The sequence below is a fragment of the Salvelinus fontinalis genome, chromosome 14 (genome assembly GCF_029448725.1).
Source record: "Salvelinus fontinalis isolate EN_2023a chromosome 14, ASM2944872v1, whole genome shotgun sequence".
Taxonomy (NCBI): Eukaryota; Metazoa; Chordata; class Actinopteri; order Salmoniformes; family Salmonidae; genus Salvelinus; species Salvelinus fontinalis.
This window is the reverse complement of record NC_074678.1, coordinates 40,847,971-40,867,747: the sequence shown is the minus strand read 5'-3', so window position 1 is coordinate 40,867,747 and position 19,777 is coordinate 40,847,971. Positions and strand designations below refer to the sequence as shown.

Genomic DNA, 19,777 nt, shown 5'->3' with positions numbered 1-19,777 from the left:
AGTGGTGAAGGGATGACAGCAACTTTTCAATCTCAGGAAGCTGAAGAAATGTGTCCTGTCCCCGAGGGCCCTCAGTGTTATACAGGAGCACAATCAAGAACATACTGTCGGGCTGCAGCACAGTCTGGTACGACAACTCCACCACCGCTGACCGCATGGTGCTACAGAGAGTGGTACGCTCAGCCCAACGCACCATTGGGTACACACTGTCTGCCCTCCAGGAAACCTACAACACCAGGTGTTGCAGGAAGACCAAGAAGGTCATCAGGGACCCCAGCCACACGAGCCATGGACTGTCCTCCCCGCTTCCATGACTCAGACGCAGGCAATATAGGAGCATCCATAGCAAATACTGAAAGACTGACCAATAGCTTCTACCATCAGACTGCTGAATAGCCATCACTAGTCAGCTACATTCTAACCCTATCCCTTTCCTGCACTTCCCACCCCTGCAACCCTGTGCAAGTGACTAATCTCTCTAAATCTAGGAGAAGAATGCAGGATGGGTTGTGTTATGTTACATAGTGTCTTGTTGCCTAGTTTTTATTGTAAGAGTTTGAGGCCCTCCTATGTGGGAGTTCCTTGTGTGAGGAAGGAATTTATCACTAAGTCTGTGTTCCCACTGTAGGAACTGCTGAGCAGTTGCGGAAGGTGGGTGTAGTATGTGTCTCTCTTCGGAGCGGCCTCTGGTTACGTTTTGTTCCTCCTTGTTTACTAATCACTCCTCTGCCGGAACAGCCACATTTCTTGGAATGATAGTGGGGTGAGGGAAGAGCGTGATTGGTGGAGGAATGGAGGGGGGAGAGTTTCCATGGATCGTCTCTGCTTTTCTCCCCCCGTTCTCTTCTATACACACCAAACTGCAACCGTTCCACTTAGCTGTCCACAGGGCACAACTTCAAGAGGCTAATTTCAGAGCTTAAGTCTGATCTTGCCCTAGCAGAGTTAACACACCACACACACACACACACGCTGATACAACCAGGAGAGTAATCACAGAGCTACCAGTAAACACTGATTAGCTGAGTGCTGTGCCCTTGAAAAAGCTCTCTATAGGAACTCTTTACCACCCCCAAGCCCCACACACACACACACAAACACACACACACACACAAGCGCATCACCACATCCTGCTCCTCTGACCCCGTTTGTGTAAACACACACAGACCCACTGGCAGATGCGAGGGGCAGTTGTTTTCCATTAATGTTTTTTCATTAGTTATGAGTGTATGTTATGCTCTGATGTATGTTTTGGTATTTTATTAGGATCCCCATTAGCTGTTACGAAAGCAGCAACTACTCTTCCTGGGGTTCACACAAAACATGAAACATTACGTAATACAGACCATTAATAATAATTTAATTAATTAATAGACAAGGACAGAACTACATACATACAGTGCATTCAGAAACTATTCAGAACCCTGCCCTTTTCCCACATTTTGTTATGTTACAACCTTATTCTAAAATGGATTAAATAAAAATGTTCCCTCATTAATCTACACTACCCCATAATGACAATGTGAAAACAGGTTTTTAGACATTTTTGCAAATGTATTACAAATAGAAAAACATACCTTATTTAGAAAATGATTCAGCACCTTTGCTATGAGACTCAAATTGAGCTTTCGTGCATCCTGTTTCCATTGATCATCCTTGATATTTTTACAACTTGATTGGAGTCCACCTGGAGTAAATTGAATTGATTGGACATGATTTGGAGAAGCACACACCTGTCTACATAAGGTCCCACAGTTGACAGTGCAAAAACCAAGCCGTGGCTTCGAAGGAATTGTCCGTAAAGCTCAGAGACAGGATTGTGTCGAGGCACAGATCTGGGGAAGGGTACCAAAACAATTCTGCAGTATTGAAGGTCCCCAAGAACACAGCAGCCTCATCATTCTTAAATGGAAGAAGGTTGTGACCACCAAGACACTTCCTAGAGCTGGCTGCCTGGACAAACTGAGCAATCGGTGGAGAAGGGCCATGTTCAGGGATGTGACCCAGAACCCGATGGTCACTCTGATACAGCTCCAGAGTTCCTCTGTGGAGATGGGAGAACCTTACAGAAGGACAACCATCTGTGCAGCACTCAGCACTCAGCACATACAGTTGAAGTCGGAAGTTTACATACACCTTAGCCAAATACATTTCAACTTAGTTTTTCACAATTTCTGACATTTAATCCTAGTAAAAATTCCCTGTTTTAGGTCCGTTAGGATCAACACTTTATTTTAAGAATGTGAAATGTCAGAATAATAGAGAGAATGATTTTTACATACACTCAATTAGTATTTGGTAGCATTGCCTTTAAATTGTTTAACTTTGGTCAAATGTTTCGGGTAGGCTTCCACAAGCTTCCCACAATAAGTTGGGTGAATTTTGGCCCATTCCTCCTGACAGAGGTGGTGTAACTGAGTCAGGTTTGTAGGCCTCCTTGCTCGCACTCGTTTTTTCAGTTCTGCCCACAAATTCTCTGTAGGATTGAGGTCAGGGCTTTATGATGGCCACTCCAATACCTTGACTTTGTTGTCCTAAAGCCATTTTGCCACAACTTCAGAAGTATGCTCTGGGTCATTGTCCATTTGGAAGACCCATTTGCGACCAAGCTTTAACTTTCCGACTGATGTCTTGAGATATGTTGCTTCATTATATCCACATCATGTTCCTACCTCATGATGCCATCTATTTTGTGAAGTGCACCAGTCCCTCCTGCAGCAAAGCACCCCCACAACATGATGCTGCCACTCCCGTACTTCATGGTTGGGATGGTGTTCTTCAGCTTGCAAGCATCCCCCTTTTTCCTCCAAACATAACGATGGTCATTATGGCCAAATAGTTCTATTTTTGTTTCATCAGACCAGAGGACATTTCTCCAAAAAGTACGATCTTTGTCCCCATGTGCAGTTGCAAACCATAGTCTGGCTTTTTTATGGCGGTTTTGGAGCAGTGGCTTCTTCCTTGCTGAGCGGCCTTTCAGGTTATGTCGATGTAGGACTCGTTTTACTGTGGATATAGATACTTTTGTACCCTTTTCCTCCAGTATCTTCACAAGGTCCTTTGCTGTTGTTCTGGGATTGATTTTCGCTTTTCGCACCAAAGAACGTGTCTCCTTCCTGAGCGGTATGACGGCTGTGTGGTCCCAGAGTGTTTATACTCGCGTACTATTGTTTGTACAGATGAACGTGGTACCTTCAGGCGTTTGGTAATTGCTCCCAAGGATGAACCAGACTTGTGGAGGTCTACAATTTTTTTCCTGCGGTCTTGCCTGATTTATTTGGATTTTCCCATGATGTCAAGCAGAGGCACTGAGTTTGAAGGTAGGCCTTGAAATACATCCGCAGGTACACCTCCAATTGACTCAAATAATGTCAATTAGCCTATCAGAAGCTTCTAAAGCCATGACATCATTTTCTGGAGTTTTCCAATCTGTTTAAAGGCACAGTCAACTCAGTGTATGTAAACTTCTGACCCACTGGAATTGTGATACAGTGAAATAATCTGTCTGTAAACAATTGTTGGAAAAATTACTTGTCGTGCACGAAGTAGATGTCCTATAGTTTGTTAACATGACATTTGTGGAGTGGTTGATACACTTAGGTTGGAGTCATTAAAACTTGTTTATGTAAACTTCCGACTACAACTGTAACAGCCCGCATGGAGTTTGTCAAAAAGGCACCTAAAGGACTCTCAGACCAGCAGAAACAAGGTTCTCTGGTCTAATGAAACCAAGATTGAACTCTCTGGCCTGAATGCCAAGTGTCACGTCTGGAGGAAACCTGGCACCATCTCTACGGTGAAGCATGGTGGTTGCAGCATCATGCTGTGGGGGATGTTTTTCAGCGGCAGGGACTGGGAGACTTGTCAGGATCGAGGAAAAGATTAACCTAGCAAATTACAGAGATCCTTGATGAGAACCTGCTCCAGAGCATTCTGGACCTCACACTGGGGTGAAGGTTCACCTTTCAACAGGACAACGACCCTAAGCACACAGCCAAGACAACGCAGGTGTGGCTTCAGGATGAGTGACCTAGCCAGAGCCCGGACTTGAACCTGATCGAACATCTCTGGAGAGACCTAAAAATAACTGTGCAGTGCTGCTCCCCATCCAACCTGACAGATAAGCTAAGCTTGTAGCTTCATACCCAAGAAGACTCAATGCTGTTATCGCTGCCAAAGGTGCTTCAACAAAGTACTTAGTAAAGGGTCTGAATGCTTAAATAAATGTGATATTTAAGTTTTTTTATTTGTAGTAAATGTGCAAAATTGTATAAATATTTTCTTGCTTTGTCATGTGTGTAGATTGAGGAGAAAATCAATTTTAGAATAAGGCTGTAACAAAATGTGGAAAAAGGCACACAGCCTACATGTCAGTACATACACACATTATCTAGGTCAAATAGGGGAGAGGTGTTGCTTTTGCTGTTTTTCTGTTCATTTGAGCAATATGAGATGGGTGTTCCATGCAATAATGGCTCTATATAATACTGTACTTTCATGAATGTGTCCTGGATGTTCCTGGGTCGCTCCACGAAATGGGTGCCTTTTGCGTACCTTTGATATTTTAAATATACATTTTGCCCCGATATTGAATTTTAAAAGCCTGTTACATTAAATTAAGTGCTCTTTAATATAGACCACATAGAGAATTTAATTAAACAGATTTTCAATATGAATAAAGGCTTGCTAAAGTGGCACAATTCAGCATTTTGACATGTCCATTTTGACATGTCAACTGTGTCACTTCTAGGAAGATTTCCCACTTAATCCAAAAATGTCTCCCAAGTTTCACCATCATTGTTAAAGCCCTAGTTAGTTTCTGAAGATTATTATTGATTTCATGTCATCAGTTACTGATTTACGTCTGTCCCTCATTTTAAGATCAACCCTGTTACATGAACTGAACTCTCATTTTAATATGTTGAAACTATTCCTTTTGAAATATATTTTTAGAAAGAAACATTGAACATCTAATAGTCAAATCCTAGTGTAAAAGCAGGTGATCTGGTTCTACTCTTTTTTTTGCCGTTTTCCTGGTGTTTTGTGGTGAACTGAGCCGGCCAAGCATAATACGTCAATCCTGTTACCCATAGACATGGTAGAAATGTTTAAACAATAAATACTTTTTTTTAAATGAGAAGCTTTCATTCAATTGCCCCGCCCTGTTCCACACAACAAGCTTACATTCTCCCTAACACAAAGATTTATTTCTGATTTGACATGAAAATCTTTACCCTGTTACGGTCAACGCTGTTACTTTATTTGGTGCTTAGACACTTACTATAGTCATTTTATTTAACCTCTTGGGATGGGAAAAACTTTATTTTATGAAGTCGAACGTGTGCTCTTTATGGCATTATAAAAAATATCACAGAATTGGTCACCGACTTGGTGGAACAACCCTTCTACTGTGCTGGACAGTGTATCCTACATGCTGTCCCTGGTCAGTCTTTTTTTAATTCCATGGTTTGTATCAGTCTTGGGCTGCTGGCTCATCTTTGGAGCTGCTGCTCTTGTTATGCACAACTGGGCCTAGTTGATTCTTGGGCCTCTGGGTGGTTCCACTAAAAAGAAGTGTGGGGGTGTGGGAGCCTCTACCAATGACCGACCGTCCAATCATACTGTGGGAAAACTATACACATACTTACCTACATATGTATTGTATTTATGTACTCACTCACACGTACAGTACATGAACTTACACATGCATAAACAAATACATTTACGAGGGCACGTCTTACATCACCTATCAGGCACAAACGCACTGCATATGTTTTACTATCATTGTGGGGACCTAAATGTATTTCCATTCAAAAGCCTATTTTCCCAAACCTAAACCTATCACTTACTCCTAATTCTAACCTAAAATAGCTTTTGTCTTCGTGGGGACCTGGGAAATGCCACAAGGGAGAATTTTCCTTATTTTACTATCCGTTTGGGGATTTTGGGTAGCCACAAGGATAGCAATATGCACACACACGCACGCACGCACAGTGTCGGGTTCCAGACACTATCTCCTCCATGGTGCTCGTCTCACTCTGATTTAGGTCAAATTTGTTCTCGTGAAATCATCATGCATATATTGCGTAAAGAATTTTCAAAACATACACAAAGCTGTTTTTGTACACTTTCTTTCGACATTGTATCTCTTTCTAATCATAACATTGCTTTAAAGGGTACTACTGTATAAACCAAGTAATAATTTCACAGTACAAAGATTTTAGAAAGTGTCCTTTTATTATACCCCACTGAATTTGCTGCAACATGAGAAGGGTCCATCACTAAGTTGATCCAGAAAGGAGAGATCTTACTGACATGTTTTGTCTGTCGCCCTCTCTGTGTCTCCAGGACCTGTCCTGCATCGATGACCTCTCCAACAACTCTCTGTTCTCCTCTCCGGCCGACTCTCTGTCAGAGTACGCCGATGCACAGGACTTCATCCACGCAGACAACCTGGCCCACGTGCCCACGCTATGGGACATAAACACGCCAGCACAGAGCCAGCTGGAGGTGAGGGGACACGACTACAGACTCCCTCTTACTTAAAAAATAATTAAAAAATAAATTAATAGTCATCTAGCACACACCCACTCTCTCACATAAGCTGTTTTCTTTTTCTCACACAAAACAATGAGATATTCATCAGCACATACATGCGTCACCACACACTACTACCTAGATAAAAATAGCTCTGCCAACTAACACCACTATGTTCATACCCACACATACATGCTCACTCTAAAAACAAGACCAAGTGTCTGTGTGCTTAACACTCGACAGGAATTCTCAAATACACGTCATGTACAGTAGGTAAATGTCGCCTCTAACCACTGATCCAGGGTCAGATATGTTTACAACCCATCTCCGGGAAGAGAGAATGTTAGGGAATATGACTCAGAAGTGGGGAAAATGTTATTTGTTTGAGTCTTTGTGTTTTTCCTATTGATTCTATTGTTGTTATTTTCCCCATTTATTTATCATTATGTATTCTACACACTTTCTGTGCCCTTTGTTGCCGCTGGCTTTCACTGACAAGCTGACATATCACTTATGTTGTTGTTCCAGAAGTTCTGACATTCATGACTCACACGACTCGGGTGTGACTTGCATCTTTTCATTTGGTTTGAATGTTGTTTTTTGTTTGTTCTCCCTGCAGCTAAATGCCAACAGGTTTCAGGGTTTGAGCAGTTTGGAGGATATCTCTGCCATTATCAGCACCCCACCTTTGGGAGGATACCAGGTAGCCTCAACCCTCCAAATTTAATCCGACCTAAATTAGTCAAGTGACTGGCTGAGGCCCATTTTGAAAAGCACAAGAATGTGGAGATAGTCAAAACTGACTGCATCATTTTAAATATGCGACACTAACTTACAAATAAGTTTGGCATAACTTTAAACCCACATGAATTATTGCTGCCTTTTTTGCGGACGTTACAAAAATAGGTTTTGAAATATTGTGTAAATATATTGAGTAAAACAGTCGGTTTTGTTCACTTCTCTGTCACTCTTAGTGAGCCCCTCAAAACAATGAAGTCTATTTCTCTAATCTATCCACTCAGGCTCTTAATGACCTTATTAATGAGCATCAGGACAAGTAATTGCAGGTCAGCTAATTATCAGTTAATTAGCTCTGTCAACCCTTTGACCTGTAACCATCCACCATGATTTAGACCTTAAAAAAAAAGAATTCACCTCATATCTATCTTGTTTCTGTCTTGTCCAGTTGGTTGAGGTTATTTGACTTATCATCTTCCTCATCCGCACTGATCTGAAAAGATAAGAGGGGCATTTGCTTTCACTTGTCCAGTTTTATCATATCAGTGTAGATGGACAGGAGGCAAATAATAGACATGATATGAACTACATTACCCATATCCCTTTGCTTATGCAGGTTCAGAGAACCCAGACTCCGGCAGAAGAGGAGGAGGAGGAGGAGGAGACAGAGGAGCTGGGACATGTAGACACCTACGCCGACTACAAACCATCCAAATGTATGCTTCCCGACACTACTCTCAAGACACAATATGTCGTCCTGGTTGCTGTTTTTGTGTTTTTATGTGGAAGGAATTTGAATTTTGCAATTAGTCATATTTTTCAGTGACATTAGTACACAACTACTCATACAGGGAATAATAATATAATCTGATACTGATAGTTAGTCTGTGAGGGATTTAGTAAAATGTTGCCTGTCTGTTCAATCTTTAAATGATCTCCCTCTTTTGTCCTTCCTCAGCCACCATAGGGATCTCCCACCCAGACATAGTGGTGGAGACCAATACGCTGTCCAGCGTCCCTCCTCCTGACATCACCTACACTCTATCCATTCCTAACCTCACCATCAACTGTGGCCTGCTCTCTGCCCTGCAACTCGAGGCCATCATCTACGCCTGCCAGGTAACACTCACCTTTATCACCTCTGACCTCACCCGTCTGGTCTGGCAGGAACAAGTTCAAGTATGTTTTAGAAACTGTATTTACAGTTATCTTCAGCTGTGCTTTTGATATCTCTCTGAGTAAGTTGTTCAATAGTATGCGGTGGTTTTATTAAATGCCTGTCTTTTATAAGAGTGTCGACTAAATGACTACAATGTGAAGTGTTAGTTACCGATAATGTGTGTACAGGAACAAGTTCAAGTTTGTGCTTGGAAAATGCAGTGTGTGGTTCATAAATAAAGGGTATATTATACAATGTTTTAACTATTTCTACTGTATTGCCTACTTTAGCTGTGGAGTTTATCTATGTTCAGTATTTGTTCAATATATTATGCTGCTGTTTAATTGAATGCATGTATTGTAAGTCACGCTGTCTATTAAATGACCTCAATATGACATGTATATGTTAGGCATAGTGTATGTCTGTATACACATATGAACACCGTGCTCCATGTGTGTTCCCAGCAACATGAGGTGATCCTGCAGAACAACCAGAGAGCAGGCTTCCTGATAGGAGACGGGGCCGGAGTGGGGAAGGGCCGTACGGTGGCCGGCATCATCCTGGAGAATTACCTAAAAGGAAGGAAGAAAGCACTATGGTAAGACACTGTATTCCTTATACTATTACTCTACTTAATACATTACCCAGCCTAGCTCTGTTTCTCCCTACCTTATATCCTACCATTACGTAGGTGGGCGTCTCCCTGCCTAATAGATTTAAGTTTGAGTGGTTTCGATTGTAAAACGTTAGTTGTAATGGATATTGCATCAGACTGGGGCCTTTGTGACCTGCATTAGAAACCATCAATGAAAGTCAGTGCCATTGATTACTACCGACTCTGAAATAAACCTGTTTCACTTGTGCGTCATGCTTGTTTTGTAAAGATGCACTCATTCTCCTCTTCCACCCCTCAGGTTCAGTGTGTCCAATGACCTGAAATACGACGCAGAGAGAGATCTCAAAGACATAAATGCTCCCACTATTCCTGTGCATGCCTTAAACAAGGTTAGACAATGAGAAAGGAATATGTCAAACAACCATTACAATTACTGTATGGTGTCTTCTGAGGTTCAGTAAGCACAAATGCTGTCTTGTTTAACCTCTGCTTGTGTCGCTTTCTGTAGATAAAGTATGGCGACACAGCTACCTCAGAAGGAGTCCTGTTTGCGACATACTCTGCTCTGATTGGGGAGAGTCAAGCAGGAGGGCAGCGCCGCACCAGACTCAAGCAGATCCTGGACTGGTGCAAGCCCGGCTTTGACGGCGTCGTATCCTTATACACTACCACCTTAGTCACTATTATCCTGATATCTAATTGTAGATGATCCGGGTCCGTGGCTCTACCAGGATTTCTGTCTACGTATAGAATTGTTGTACATTGAGCTTTGTGTGGATACAAGTCAATGCACTGGCCATCCTAGAACTACTGCATGTTCTAACCGCTATTACTGAAGCGAGCCCTAAAATAAGAACAAATACGTCCTGATGAAATTGCCCGTCTAGCATGGCCATCTAGTCCAGTGACTACCAATTATCCTTGAACATAAGTTGAGCTCAATCAGCATGTTTACGCTGGGCAGGTTCACATTGTAGCAACGTTTTCCCCTTGACCATGTTCCTAGATTGTGTTTGACGAATGCCACAAGGCCAAGAATGCCACATCCACCAAGATGGGCAAGGCCGTGCTGGACCTGCAGCACAAGCTGCCCCTGGCCAGGGTGGTTTATGCCAGTGCCACAGGTGGGCCTTTCTCACACTGTACCTGGACCTCTGTCTTCTTTCACTATCGCTCTTTCTCACAATGCCTGTACTTTAGGACTGTTTGTCTACTTGTTCCCGTCTCAGTTGTCCCGCTTTCTCATTCAGCCTGTTTTTGTCTTTCCTCTTCCTCTCTCTCCCAGTCTTTCTTTCAATTTCTCTGGGTCTCTTAGTTATACTCGTTCTCTCTCTTGCTCTCTCTGTATCAATATCTCACCCCTGCTTCTCTTCTCTGTTCAGGTGCCTCTGAGCCAAAGAACATGATTTATATGAGCCGCCTGGGGATCTGGGGCGACGGCACACCTTTCAAGACCTTTGATGATTTCCTGCACGCCATCGAGAAGAGGTCTGGCCTCATTCCACACGCCCTTTTCCTGATTTATATCACTATCTTATTATTAAAATGTATATGATTATCTATGTTGTGAGAATAACATCTTGTAATGGTTTGGCTACAAGACCAGTCCTGGTATTTAGAAAACAGCATAGCTGACAGGCTGTGTGGTTTGGATTTTTGGTTGACAGGGGTGTGGGCGCCATGGAGATTGTTGCCATGGACATGAAGGTGAGCGGGATGTACATCGCCCGGCAGCTGAGCTTCTCAGGGGTGTCCTTCCGCATTGAGGAGATCAGCCTGGACGACGACTTCAAACTGGTCTACAACAAATCTGCCAAACTGGTGAGCGACTGAGAAGACGTGTGCATGCATGCGTTAGGTCCGGGAATTGCCAAGGACCTCGCGGTACGATGATATCACGATACTTAGGTGCCGATACAATATGAAATGAGATTCTTACGATTCTATATGTATTGCGCTTCAATACTGTGATTTTATGTTCCAAACATTTTGATCACTATATGTATGTAAACTCAGCAACAACAAAAAAAGTCCTCTTACTGTCAACTGCGTTTATTTAAAGCAAACTTAACGTGTAAATATTTGTATGAACATAACAAGATTCAACAACTGAGACATAAACTGAACATGTTCCGCAGACATGTGACTAGCAGAAATTGAATAATGTGTCCCTGAACAAAGGGGGGGTCAAAATCAAAAGTAATAGTCAGTATCTGGTGTGGCCACCAGCTGCATTAAGTACTGCAGTGCATATCCTCCTCATGGACTGCACCAGATTTGCCAGTTCTTTCTGTGAGATGTTACCCCACTCTTCCACCAAGGCACCTGCAAGTTTCCTGATATTCCTGGGGGGAATGGCCCTAGCCCTCACCCTCGGATCCAACAGGTCCCAGACGTGCTCAATGGGATTGAATTCCGTACTCTTCGCTGGCCATGGCAGAACACTGACATTCCTGTCTTGCAGGAAATCACGCACAGAACAAGCAGTATGGCTGGTGGCATTGTCCTGCTGAAGGGTCATGTCAGGATGAGCCTGCAGGAAGGGTACCACATGAGGGAGGAGGATGTCTGCAATGACAAGGAGCTCAGGCCGATGATGCTGTGACACCGCCCCAGACCATGACGGACCCTCCACCTCCAAATCGATCCCGCTCCAGAGTACAGGCCTCGGTGTAACAATCATTTTTTCGACGATAAACGCGAATCCGACCATCACCCCTGGTGAGACAAAACCGTGACTCGTCAGTGAAGAGCACTTTTTGCCAGTCCTGTCTGGTCCAGCGACGGTGGGTTTGTGCCCATAGGCGACGTTGTTGCCGGTGATGTCTGGTGAGGACCTGCCTTACAACAGGCCTACAAGCCCTCAGTCCAGCCTCTCTCAGCCTATTGCAGACAGTCTGAGCACTGATGGAGGGATTGTGCGTTCCTGGTGTAACTCGGGCAGTTGTTGTTGCCGTCCTGTACCTGTCCTGCAGGTGTGATGTTCAGATGTACCGATCCTGTGCAGGTGTTGTTACACGTGGTCTGCCACTGCGAGGACGATCAGCTGTCCGTTATGTCTCCCTAAAGCGCTGTCTTAGGCGTCTCACAATACGGACATTGCAATTTATTGCCCTGGCCACATCTGCAGTCCTCATGCCTCCTTGCAGCATGCCTAAGGCACATTCACGCAGACGAGCAGGGACCCTGGGCATCTTTCTTTTAGTGTTTTTCAGAGGCAGTAGAATGGCCTCTTCAGTGTCCTAAGTTTTCATAACTGCAACCTTAATTGCCTACCGTTTGTAAGCTGTTAGTGTCTTAACGACCGTTCCACAGGTGTATGTTCATTAATTGTTTATGGTTCATTGAACAAGCATGGGAACAGTGTTTGAACCCTTTACAATGAAGATCTGTGAAGTTATTTGGATTTTTATTAATTATCTTTTGAAAGACAGGGTCCTGAAAAAGGGCCGTTTCTTTTTTTTGCTGAGTTTATTTTAGATTCTTCAAAGTAGCCACGCTTTGCCTTGATGACAGCTTTGCACACTCTTGGCATTCTCTCAACCAGCTTCATGGGGAATGCTTTTCCAACAGTCTTGAAGGAGTTCCCACATATGCTTTTCCTTCACTCTGTTGTCTAACTCATCCCAAACCATCTCAATTGGGTTGAGGTCGGGTGATTGTGGAGGCCATGTCATCTGATGCAGCACTTTTAACAAGGCAAACCTGTTAATTGAAATGCCTTCCAGGTGACAACCTTGTGAAACTGGTTAAGAGAATGCCAAGAGTATGCATTTTTTGGTTACTACATGGCTCTATATGTTATTTCATAGTGTTGATGTCTTCACTATTATTCTACAATGTAGAAAATAGTACAAATAAAAACCCTTGAATGAGTAGGTGTCAACTTTTGACTGGTAATGTATGTGTGTGTATATATATGAGAGAGAGAGAGATCTGATGCAGAGAGATGAAAGAGCATGTGAAAATAAATTCTGATCAGTCATGGAAATAAAAGTGCTTCAAGCAAATTGGCTCCCTATTTAAAAAGATGGAGAGTAAGATATGAAGGACAAATACTGGTGTTTTGGTGCATGTATCACCAACTAGCGGAAAAATAATATATTTAACTTCAGATCACTAGTGTGCGTGCAGGTAGGTAGTGATGTGTGATTTGTTTTTATGTGGAGAAATGTGAGCGGTGACTGCATTTGTTTGTGTGTAGACTGTGTGATTGCTAGTAAATTTACCGGTGTGTGTGTAGGGATGTGTGAATTGTGTGTAACTGCCCTGTTACAAGTCACTTCACATCTTTAGACATACTGTATGTGTGTGTCCTCCTCAGTGGGCGGAGACTCTGGCCGTGTTCATGCGTGCAGCGGATGAGCTGTGTCTGGTCAGCAGGAAGTCCCTGTGGGGTCAGTTCTGGTCGTCTCACCAGCGCTTCTTCAAATACCTCTGCATCGCCGCCAAGGTCCGCTGCCTGGTGGAGCTGGCCAATAAGGAGCTGGAGGCTGGCAAGGTGAGACTGACCAGCACTTGTATTAATTAATTCATCCTTTATTTAACCATGATTGTCATTTAGATGGGAATCTCTGGCCAAGAGGCGTTATCCTTGCATTTGAATGGGCAAAGAAAATAGACCCATGTTTTTCCTTGTTGATATGTTTAAGTGTGACGCTCCGCTCCGCTCATGTCTTGTTTCTCCCCTCCCCCAGTGCATTGTGATTGGTCTGCAGTCTACAGGAGAGGCCCGAACCAGAGAGGTCCTGGATGAGAACGATGGACACCTGGACAGATTCGTATCCGCAGCAGAGTAAGTCTTGTGTCCATGGCTCTCTGAAGCCTTGGTTAAGTGCAGTATTGGAGCAAATTGATCTTTGTCTCAGCCCTGACTCAAACCTCACACACACCACAGCTTTCATCTAGTGTAACTGGGACTTTTCTGTCTGACGCGCCTGTGGTTTTCACATGAATCATTTGTCTGTTGCCGGGTACATTACCGGCTCCTAGTTAAAAGACATTCCATTTGTCACTCTCCAGCTTCAGTCAAAGGTTTAGTCAGAACCCTTCACTTTTCTCAAACACCACTACCTGAGGGTGTAGGATGAATCTTCCCCTAGACACTGATCCAAATTCAATTAATCTCTTTTCCCAGCTAATGGTTAAGGGCTAGGATTTGGGGAGGGTAAGCTGATCCTAGATCTGTACCTGCAGTCATGTTCTACCCGGGAGCATTACTTGGTGTCAGGCTGGAAATTACCCTCTCTGTCTGTCTGGACAGTCTGTCTGTCTGGACCGTCTAACCCTGGGAGACATGAAATGTATATGATAAGGTCAATCAGAGCTTGTCACTCACATCTCTATAACCTGTCAGAACTATCCTGTCAGCCTTCCACAGTGGTAGATTCAGATGATAACTGTTTGTCTGTCTGTCTGGTCTTTTCTCCTCAGGGGGGTGTTCAAAGCTCTGGTACAGAAACACTTTCCCTCTGAGAAGCCGAGGAGAGAGAAAGCGCCTGGAAACAAGAGAAAACGTACGTCAACTAAAATACTAAAAGCTCTGTGCTCACCTTGTGAGGTGCTTTGTCTAAATTAGCATTTGTGTTGTCAGGTCAAGAGTTTGCGTATATAACAGGGGTGTAACGGTATTAGTACCGACCATACGGTACGGGGACCTCCCTTCTGTCCAAAACTCAAACTAATACATAAAAAAACACAAGGCCTATGTGCATATGCTGTGTTGTAGGCCTCTGCCTCATGAGTAAATCTAAGATAATTATATTAAAACAACTAGAGCCTATGCGCATTTTGTAATCAAAGTTTAAATCTTAATTGGCACAAACTGTGCCAATTGTAATCAAACAGTCCTTTTGTGAGGCGCAGACGGGAACTAGTTCTGTACGAGGTTGAGTGGTTTGCGAAATCTTGGCTTCCCAGTAGATTACAACGACGATGGACAGAGAGTTGTGGATAACAGATTAATAGTATGACGCCACGCTCAATGAGAATAGCCTATGCAGCTGCCAACACCTCAAATATGTTGACACATTTACATCGACATCATCCCTGTATACCGGAGTAAGACGGAAACGCTAACATGATGACTAAACCAGCTCCGCGCGTGCATGTTGATTTTGTCTATCCCTACCGGACGTGTTCATGACACACAGTTTAAAATACCAAAACCAACTGTGAACCAACTAAATTATGGTCGAAACACATATAAAACATAGCTAGCTTACTGTTGCTAGCTGATTTGTCCTGCGAGATTAACATTGGGTTGTTGTTGTACCTGAAATGCATACAGTATGGTCCTTGAGTCACACAACATTGTGTGTTCTCTACACCGACATTTTATCCAAAGATAAAAGGGGAAACCTAGTTACATTTTAGTTCGTTTTTCTTTGATTCATCTTGTCTCGTTCATTCTTCTGTGGATTTTATATGGCGGTTGGCAACTTTAAGGTGCATTACTGCCACCAACTGGACTAGAGTATGGACCTCGTTCATCGTTCAATCGCCCATGTGGGTATATGCTCGGAAAAAACAATGAGTAGATGGGAGAGGCGGGACTTGCATTGGGTCAAGCGTTTAAAATAGAACCAAGTCCTATTATAGCGCCTGGCTATGCAGACGCCCGTTGACGTGCGCGAGCAGTTTGGATGAAATTATTGAGTGTAGGCGCATGCAAGGCGGGTGGTCTGATCAGCGTGTCAGAAACAACAAGTCTCCCCTCTACAACACAACATAGTCTCCCCTCTACATTCAATCAGCCTTTGGCAGCTGATTCTGACTGGGCCAAAGAAATTACAAGAGCGATAGGTAGGCTATGTTTATTTTATACACCGCAGATATGCGCCCATTCTCGGTGGTTGAGAATAGGGGGTTTTAGCACCTTGTGAAAGTGCTAGAGCCATGTTATGAACTTCCCTCTTGCGGGAGATGTACCCCAAAGGGGGAGATGTACCGTGCTACAGACACACCCCCTTTATGAGAGTCCGCATCTGATGGAGGTAGTGTCGTGGTGCGTTTGTAACCAAGTGGGAATTTACCACATGAACGGCCCCTTAAACTGGTAATTACTAGTGGGAAACTCATCTATCATCCTGAGCACCCACTTTTCCCACATGCTGACCTCTGACGTCAACTACTAAGGAAATGGCCTCTATAACAGTATTTCCGGGCAGTTAAATGCAACAAAACATTATTTATCAAAAGCCATTTATTAATGTGGTTTTTGAACTCTAGAATTTGTTTAGAAGCATGATGGCTGTACTTTTGGTTTATGGTTGATGCAGCTTGTTGGCCATTTAGCCAATCGGCAGTTCTCATCGAGTTCAAATTTCAATTTTATTTGTATATGTTGCAAAGTGTTGCCTCAACATGTCCGGTCAAAATCTCATCATGGACTATTCAGGTGAAGCCACTGAGCCCACAGTCTGAATTCACTCATGTGCGTTCCGTCCACTAGGTAAGCCCAGGGGCCGGCAGCCCAAGTTCCCAAAGCACACCATAGTGGATCCGGGGGGTGTAATCAACATCAGTGACGACAGCAGCACGGACACGGACGGCATGGACACCGACTCCAACTCCTCACCCGACTCCCTGCTGGACAACAACAACGACGACGACGTCATCTTCGTCGACAGTAAAAACACTTGGCAGACATTTGGGGGGCATCTTCCTGTGGTCTCTCCTTGGTGGTTTTACTGTGTGTGACTCTGGTTACAGTCGTTAACATGCCTCTCTGTCTGGGGTTGGTTGGGTTTTCTACAGCCAGGATAGAGGAGATGAAGCAGGGCCTCCTGAACAAGATCGCTGACCTGGGGAAGGAGCTACCTCTGAACACTCTGGATGAACTCATCGACAAGTTGGGAGGTCCAGAGAAAGTCTCGGAGGTACGTACCCCTATGTTGCAGAGAAGTGTCCATTCAACCTGATAGAAAGAGTACTCTGAAAGAGACATTTGAATGAAGTACGTGTATTGTAAGGTCTCCATCAGAAAAAGGGAGAGATGAATACTGGATACAAACTGGGCTGTAGTTCTCCGTTGACGCCTTCTAACCTCTCTTGTAGATGACTGGTCGTAAGGGGCGCGTGGTGCGACGGCCTGACGGGAGCGTGCGCTACGAGTCGCGTGCGGAGCAGAGCCATACCATCGACCACATCAACCTTAAGGAGAAGGACCGCTTCATGTGCGGCGAGAAGGTGAGACACTGGACTGGACCGCTATTTGAGCACCAGGCAACCTCTAGAACCATTCGAAGGGCCTTGCTCACAGAATGTGTTTGTTCTTGCTTAGAAAATCACTATCCTGTGATATGTTATGACAGCATTATTCTGTGGTCTGTCATGCAGTGTTAAGTGTTTTTTTCTATCCGCTAACCTCCTTCCTGCTCTCCTCCACCCCTCTCTCCTCCTCTCCCCAGCTGGTGGCCATCATCTCAGAGGCGGCCAGCTCAGGCATCTCCCTGCAGGCAGACAAGCGGGTGAAGAACCAGTGTCGGAGGGTCCACATGACGCTGGAGCTGCCCTGGAGTGCAGACAGAGCCATTCAGCAGTTTGGTTAGTCTGGAGAGGACCAAGGGTTAAAGGTCAGGAGTCAGTTAGGTTAGGTTTAGAGGTCAGGATCAGGGTTAGACTCTCCTCAATGCAGGTCACACACTGCAGGTCACACACTACACTGTCATTCAGTGTGTGTAACCTATAATCTATCTTCACACAATCCACTGTTAGATGTTTCACCCTAGTCTGATGAAATGTAATTTCATTAGTATCTGCTGCCTCTTCAAATGGCCTTCCCTAAAGACAGATTTCATAATTCGATGTATATCAAATTAAAATATGTTTTGTCTTTTTGGACCTAAGGAGGCGAGACATTCTAATGATTAGAATGAGTCACATTTATTAATGCTGCGTAACTTAATTTGGAGGTGGTGCAGTTTTGTCTGGCTGCAGGGAGAGAGGTGTTCGACTAAATCAGAATAATATAATTAGCCTTAATATCCGGTGCTGTCTGCTAGATATACAGCAATTTTGCACCCAACAACAGTGGGAAAGCAGGCCTGTGCACACACACACATTGCGGTCTGTGAATGAATTGTTTGCAGTAATTAACTGACTTCCCGTCAGCCGTGCTCCCTTGGGGAGCAACTTACTGCGTGGGTTGGCATGTGTGGGCCTGATTGACAGACGCTGTTTACACTAACAACAATACACACACACACACACACAAACAGTCAGGTGGCCTAGGTGTTCCAGGAAAAATATGTTCCATAGAAAAGATCTGGTGGGTGGCTCTTAGTAAGACACTTCTCTATTCAGAGACAGATTTACCAGGAAATCATCCTCTGTTCATATATCATTGAAATCAACCTAACCAACTAGTTCCATCTGAATCTGTCTTTTCTGACTGGTCTTCCTCCTCTGTGTGTGATTCACCAGGTCGTACCCATCGCTCCAACCAGGTGACGGCTCCAGAGTACATCTTCCTCATCTCTGAGCTGGCCGGGGAGAGACGCTTTGCCTCCATCGTGGCCAAGAGACTGGAGAGCCTGGTACGTGCGGCTCTTACCTCATCTACATCACATCCCATAAGTCTGTGTTTTACTGGAGTGAAGATTGGTATGCTGAGCTAATAACTTAGGAGCAGGGGCCACCCTTTTACTAGTATATCTCCCGTAGTCACAGAGTGCTAGGACTCCATCCCCCCCCAACTATCCCAGCCCTCACCCTGTCTAGGTATTGCTCTGTCCTATTGACCAGCTGCTCTGAGTCACCTGAGGTCACATAAACACCTTTCACACAATATTTCAAACCCAGGAAATGCCTCCGGTCCTCCTTTGGTCTGAATAATGTTATTTTCAGACTTTGGAACACACCCAGGTCTGGGTAATTATATGAGATTCCTATGAGACAGTTTTCCATATTGTAATGTCTTTACTTCAGTCATTTATTTGCCTTCTTTCTCTGAAGGGAGTGGTGAGGGGGCGGTGTCTCTACCAGCCTCAGAATGGGTTATGCCATGCCAGGACCCAGCCTCTCTTCTTCCCCTCTCTCCTAGCCGCTGAATACATGTTTGGCTGCCTCCAGATGAGCGGTGATCTCATATCTGGCAGAAACACCCCTTTGTTTTCATCCCAGAACATTCCTTTGTGGGCACCAGCTAATAATGCAGCAGCAGCTGGCTTCAAGTGGACCTTCAGTCACAATCTGTGCATTTGACTTGTTTTGGCAGTGGTGTCAATTCAGTGCCTCTATGCTTTAGGTGTCTGCTGCAGTTGAGAAAATGTGTTTGTAGCTGGTGTTTCAGTATGTGATATATATATAAGACTTTAGTGCTAACAGTGTGTTCCCATGTCCAGGGTGCATTGACCCACGGTGACAGGAGAGCCACAGAGTCCAGAGACCTGAGCAAATACAACTTTGAAAACAAGGTATGGACTGGCTTGAATTACTCCAACAGAGATCATGCTTCCGCTTGTATATAAGCCAAGTTGGCATTACCTGTGATTCGTTGTGTTGGAGATTCTGGGGGGATGAACAGTGACCTGACTTCTTAAATGACCTGTATCCCTTTTTGTATTCTCTGTAGTATGGTACCAAGGCTCTAGATAAGATCACCAAAGCCATCCTGGGTCACATTGAGAGCAAGGTGTCCCCTCCCAAAGGCTACCCTGGGGGCGATGCCCTGTTCTTCAGAGGTATGTTGAGTGCGTGTCCCAAACATTATGCAAGTCCTGTCC

At 44.2% G+C, this 19,777-nt stretch overlaps 1 protein-coding gene across 3 annotated transcripts in view; it reads left to right on the top strand.

The window, feature by feature from the left end:
• LOC129810856 (protein strawberry notch homolog 2-like) overlaps positions 1-19,777 on the top strand; it is a 134,510-nt gene that overhangs the window by 94,732 nt on the left and 20,001 nt on the right. For all 3 annotated transcript variants that reach the window (XM_055861808.1, XM_055861806.1, XM_055861807.1), the window contains exons 5-24: positions 6,349-6,510; positions 7,157-7,240; positions 7,892-7,991; positions 8,234-8,394; positions 8,899-9,032; positions 9,349-9,439; positions 9,559-9,702; positions 10,057-10,174; positions 10,433-10,538; positions 10,718-10,871; positions 13,375-13,551; positions 13,748-13,845; positions 14,484-14,566; positions 16,504-16,680; positions 16,809-16,930; positions 17,109-17,240; positions 17,462-17,597; positions 18,477-18,589; positions 19,397-19,468; positions 19,627-19,735. In XM_055861808.1, coding sequence (XP_055717783.1) covers positions 6,349-6,510; positions 7,157-7,240; positions 7,892-7,991; positions 8,234-8,394; positions 8,899-9,032; positions 9,349-9,439; positions 9,559-9,702; positions 10,057-10,174; positions 10,433-10,538; positions 10,718-10,871; positions 13,375-13,551; positions 13,748-13,845; positions 14,484-14,566; positions 16,504-16,680; positions 16,809-16,930; positions 17,109-17,240; positions 17,462-17,597; positions 18,477-18,589; positions 19,397-19,468; positions 19,627-19,735 — 2,473 coding nt within the window. The remainder of the gene's footprint in view (positions 1-6,348; positions 6,511-7,156; positions 7,241-7,891; positions 7,992-8,233; positions 8,395-8,898; positions 9,033-9,348; positions 9,440-9,558; positions 9,703-10,056; positions 10,175-10,432; positions 10,539-10,717; positions 10,872-13,374; positions 13,552-13,747; positions 13,846-14,483; positions 14,567-16,503; positions 16,681-16,808; positions 16,931-17,108; positions 17,241-17,461; positions 17,598-18,476; positions 18,590-19,396; positions 19,469-19,626; positions 19,736-19,777) is intronic.